At 34.2% G+C, this 5,789-nt stretch overlaps 1 protein-coding gene across 1 annotated transcript; it reads right to left on the bottom strand.

The window, feature by feature from the left end:
* Positions 1-287: 287 nt before the first annotated feature.
* Positions 288-5,235, bottom strand: LOC131602262 (uncharacterized). The gene is made up of 10 exons (XM_058874337.1): positions 4,361-5,235; positions 4,152-4,273; positions 3,899-3,961; positions 3,712-3,798; positions 3,414-3,579; positions 2,893-3,082; positions 1,870-2,720; positions 1,142-1,726; positions 965-1,030; positions 288-762 (listed from the first exon to the last, which is right to left on the bottom strand). The coding sequence occupies exons 1-10, from the start codon at positions 4,829-4,831 to the stop codon at positions 646-648; spliced, it is 2,718 nt and encodes a 905-aa protein (XP_058730320.1). The 5' UTR covers positions 4,832-5,235; the 3' UTR covers positions 288-645.
* Positions 5,236-5,789: the final 554 nt, after the last annotated feature.

Here is a 5,789-nt window from a genome sequence, read left to right as displayed (position 1 = left end):
GTTATCTATCAAGTATGCAACAACCAAAACTGACAATGACTCCTACAACATCAAACCAAAACTGACAATGATTCTTATATTCTACAACATCAAACCAAAACTGACAATGATTCTTATATTCTACAACATCATAGCAAAGTTAATGATAGTCGTATAGTAAGATGGATAGTCGATTAAGAGTTAATTCTTTGCTCTTGTAAAGAGTTTCAATTTTCTCGAATACTATAAAGACAAATCGTTCAGGAGAATGCAAATTTAAATCATAAATAGAACAAATACCAATCAGATTAATCAAACCCCAACCCTCAGAACTAGGGGACTAATAACAAAAGAAAAAGGTCCCACATCTATGTAAACCTTATTTACACTATAAGTTACAATTATTAATCTCATAAAACACAACACCTATATCATGATTATGAAGAGGACATATTCTTATTCATATATTGTTGCTATATCCTCAGCTTGTTTTTACATTTTTACATATCTTTTACAAGTGAAGAGATGGCACAGCTCCATCCTGTTGTAGCTATAACTAGTACTTTTCTTTCTTCTTTGTTAGAATAATCTACACTGTCTATACTGTACATCAAGTCATCAAGTTTTTCTGGCTCATCATTTTTTTATAAGAGATTTTACACACTTTCATGATGGTGATGATGCCACTGTAATCCAATAATTTTGTATGCATAAACTATTTGGAGTACCAATGATCCTTGACCAAACCCATTCTTTCCCCTCTCCAATTTGTATCTCTGCCAACTGCCACAAGTAATTATGTTAGCTATAGCAAATTTTGATTTAGCATTACTAATCTTTCTTCCAGATAATGATTTCTTATCACATTATACTATCTTAATTTTTAATCGTCACCTTTGTTGAAGAAATCAATTTTTATTCGTCGTTTTCAAAGTTCAATGTAACATTAATTATGTTGAAAATCACAATGAACTAAGGTTCTTACCCTGCCATCTCTAAGTTCAAATATGGCAGAATCAGCTGAAAATGGAATTGGTCTTGTAGATCTCACCTGTATTATATAAGATTCAAAATCAATTTCATCTCATTAATTTTAAGATTAAATGTATTATTAATCCTAATAAAATTTATGTTTTTGCATTTTAGTCAAACTAACACTTACCTTAGGATCACAATTCAAGATTGATAATTCACCAAGATTCTCCTGCTCTTTTTTAGTATCTTCATCATTGAATTCTCCTTCTCTATCTTCTGCTTCAATAGTTTTATCTCCTAAAGTAGGGAAACCGCAATCCTTCCACTTCCATGCATTTTTCTCCATATATCTAAGGTACACTCTTCCATCTGAACCAATCAAAAGTAACTGATTCCCTTCAAAGCTAGGACCAGGTGAGCCAACAAGTGTTACACCTTTATAAGGTGTTCCATGTTCTATCCAGTTCCATTCGTGCCATGTATTCCAGTTGTACTCAACTAGGCCACCATCTCTTGAAAGCATGAAGATGGAGCCTGTGAGTGATTTTGACATTGGTCTTATAACTGTTCCAGGAAAATTTGATAGAATCAAATGCTGAGATTGGTAATGTTCATGCCATAAATCATTTACTTTGTTGTATTGGTATAAGCGTCCGTTTCTTCCTGTGACGAAGATTATGTTATCCCTGAACAATTCCTGATCAACTATGTTTGCAACTTTGACATTTGGAGGATTTTTGCAATCCTTCCATTTGAATTTCCTCATGTAAACCTATGTAGAACATGTAAACATTTAAATTTTCGTTTTTGGCATATGTAGCATGTATATCTGCATTCGATATCTAGTATTCTAAGAAATTTAAAAGTAGATAACTTGCATTGCAAGTATTTCTCATCATGCATCTGTTTACCTACCGTGAACTGCATTAGTCGTCCATTTTTGCTCACAAAGAAGAGTGAATCCTCAGTAGTAACCCTCCTTGCTATACCTGGTAATCTATCCCATGGTTGACCTCCAACAACAATATTTTTACCTCTTCTCATATCAGTGCAATTCTTCCATGCTATTTCATTTCCACTCCATTCTCTAAGAAGCACACTCCCAAAAGTATCAACCATGAATAAACTTCCATTATAGTTCCCTACTATACCATTCATTTCGGTAGAGCTATCATGTTTCAGCCATATCCAAACACTCTCAATACAAACATGTTCAAAAATCAAACCATCACTTGTCACCAAGAAAAATGACTTGCCTTCATACATCAACCGCAGGCGAAAATTACTACTAATCCAATCATCAGGAAGGTTGTATTTGTTTTCTTCTAAAGAACTAATCAGTTCATTTCCTATTCCTAGAGATAAATAATAGTGATTTTCTTGGCTCTGTTTTCTTCTACCTGTTACTGAACTTGTGATTCCTGAATCTTTTGACTCATCTTTTATACCTGTCATACAATTCCGTGGTCCGCGCTCTTCTGTGCAATATTCTGCATTCCATCCTTCACTCTCTGGTGCATCTAATATGGACCAAACATATTTGGTTGATGATGTTTTTCTTCTAAAGTTTTGTGGCATTGATGGTCCTGCACTCTCACCACCTAGTCCTGCTAGATGTAATTCTGCAACTCTACCATCATCTAGTATAAAGAGGATCCTTCCAACCTGTAATGGTAAGCCTGATTTACCTCTTGCCACTTTTGCATATAAGGGGTGCTGATGACTTATCCATTCTCCTCCGGGAAATTGATTATTTGGAGAAGTGCCTGTGTTCATGTAAGAATTCAATATCTAGAATGTAATGAATAATTTGAAGAATAAAACTTAGGTACAGTGCTATAGACATTGTGTCTTCTGTTCTCCAATAAGTTAATAACATAATTGTTGGTATCTGTCATGGATAAAGTTAAATAGGTTATGCATAATTAGATAACTGACCTAATTGTTTTGGAATTTGATACTCAAAAACAGATCCAACAGAAGTAGTGAAGAATAAAGAAATGGAAGTTTCACTAGAATCATCTCTCAAAGATGGTGTAATAGATGTCAAATTTTGATGTGGTGGATTTCCATGGACTATCCATTTCCACTTCCTTTGATGTAATCTTCTCTCCACTAAAGTGCCTTCCTATATAATAATCAAATATTTTAGAAAAAATGGTGTCATAGCAATAAATTCTTAAATATCTCCATTAAAATTGAATTCTACATAATGTCAAGATAACTATGTAGTACCGGACACGTGCTGGTACGTGTAGGACACTGATACAAGTGGAAGCACTTAATTTTTCTATTTTCTCAAATTATTACCAGTGTTGACGTGTCAATGCTTCATAGTAAGTTACATATGCTCAAGATACACAAGTAATTTACAAAGTTAATTTAATCTTGAAACATTTCCTATTTGATATCATGGTTTTACTTTACATTTACAATTTTGATACTTATGCTTATAGTACCTTGGTTAAAAGAAACAGTGATTCAGAATGATCACCAATTAATCCATGTAAAGTGCACCCCTTAGATGGTATCAAAGATGAAACTTGTGCCTTTTTTTCTTTCCATATGTGCTTCTTCCATGAAGGTTTTGATTTACTGTTATATTCATAAAGATCTCCAGCAGAACTACATCACCACATGGCAGTTTATAACATTAAAATTTGAGCAATAAATTTCAATTTCGTTCTCTATATCTTCAACTTGCAAGTCAAAATACTTCAAGCAACGCAAACATTTTACGCACAACCAGACACATACCTTATCGTGTATACTACTTCTCGTGAAGAAGCAATATCAGCTATTGCTGCAACATTTGCTCCACCTGGTTGGCCATGATTTATCCACCTGTTCTATATGTATGGCAAAATAAGGCCTGGATTAGTAATATTTGCTTAGTATTATCGAACTTCAATATGAATGTTTATTTCAAAACTTGAATTTTTACCTTGGAGGCTCAACCTCTGCGAGCTCTACCAACGTTCCTTTCTTTGTACAGAAATAACATCTTCTGTTGACAAATCAACAAACACATACAAGGCATTAAGAGAGATCAACAACAGGTTTTAGCAATGATGGAATACAATTATATCTTGTTCCGTAGTGGAACCAGAATTGATTCGGTAAGTAATGATCTAAGTAGTTGAATTTACCGAAACATCCATTGAAGCTCAAACTAAAATTTAACTGGGGGTACTCACTTCCTATCATCTGACACCACACCGGATTTTATAAATATCGAATCAGTATCCGAGATTTGATCGAGTGTATGCGTGAACTCAATCCAAACTGGTTGTGAGGTTTCACCAAGCTGCACATGCATCTGCCAAACAAAAAACATAATAGTTAGTCAATAATCAAGATCAGAAGCGCTTATCATATAAGTGCTTATGTATAGGATAACTGTAACCTGATACAAATTTCCTGATTCAGATAGAGCAAGAAACTTCTGAGAAATGATAAAAACTGCAACTGCACGTCCATGTGAAATAGGTAAATCATGAGGAGCAATCACCCATTCAAGTCCATTCCAAAACCTCTCATAGATGAATCCACTTTCACCAATGATCCACACAGAACTATCAGACATTTTTGTCAAAGAAATTCTCTTTCTCAAAGGCAGAATCACTTCCAACTCATGTTCTTGCTCCAATCTTTCTTCACTTTTATCAACACATGGAACCAAATCACATGGTAGTTTGACTTCAATCCATCTATCATCTATTTCACTAAACTTCCAAAACCTATCAGTTTTCTGCTCGAATTTTCGATTGCTTTGTCGAAAAAACTGATACGGATAACATGAAGTGGAAACATCAAGTATACTAAATCTCATAGACAGGACTAACCATATGCCATATATCAAATGAAACGTTGACATGGCAGTAGCATGGGAGGATGGTGAAAAAAGAGACACAGAGATGAAACAGAAAGTCCTAGATATTAGGATTTTGTATGCTTTCCTAAGGGCAGAGTTGGTGTAAGAGGTAGGAAAAAGTAGTTTTGTTTTGTGATGAAGGAATAATTTGATTCATATTATTTGAGAAGGGTATGTTTGTGGGACAGTATATGGTATGGACAAGCTGTGGTTGAAGGTACTGAGATTCTCAGATTCTATATAACTACCTCTTCAGATGTTTTTTTAGAAACAGTATATTCTCTGCACGTAACTGCATAGACTAATCCTATGTAACCAGAGAGGGCCAATTGCCTGAGTTCGAATTCATGACCATTTGTTCACAATATTGATGTTATATTTAATTATTTGATTGACATTTAGGTGGAATAAGTAAGAAAAATTGTGTGGTGGTTGGTTAGCATTAGTAAAGAAACGGCATTAAGATTCGTGAGTATGACTAGGAATGGGATTAGATTCCACTAACTTGACACGATGCTGCAACTACTACTGAGTAGATATTCATCGTTGGATCTTCAGAAAAGCATGTCATTCGATGGCTCTGATTTTCTAAGCTTTTGACTCCGTGAATATTAAAAGAAAATTGTATTAGTTTCGTATCATGCTGGTTTTGTCTATGGTAGCTAGGTGGCTAACTACACAGATGCCATTAATTTTATTTACAATTGAAAACGACATTCATCGTTTCATTTTACAAATTAGAATCATATCTCCTATATTTTATGCTTCTATCTTTCACGTAATGATTTTCTTTTTGAGAGTAATGTCTTTTGTTCAGAGCCAAAAGCTCAAGAAGACCATCAAACGGTAAGGATATGTTTGAATTGATGAAATGGAATTGAGTGGAGTAGTATTTAATTAGATTTTGTTGTTTGGATTTATAAATAATGGACGAAGCGGAATGGAATATGATGAAATCTAT

This window comes from Vicia villosa, linkage group LG5, assembly GCF_029867415.1.
Source record: "Vicia villosa cultivar HV-30 ecotype Madison, WI linkage group LG5, Vvil1.0, whole genome shotgun sequence".
Classification (NCBI taxonomy): Eukaryota; Viridiplantae; Streptophyta; class Magnoliopsida; order Fabales; family Fabaceae; genus Vicia; species Vicia villosa.
The sequence above is the reverse complement of the archived record's forward strand: the minus strand, read 5'-3'. Positions and strand labels throughout refer to the sequence as shown.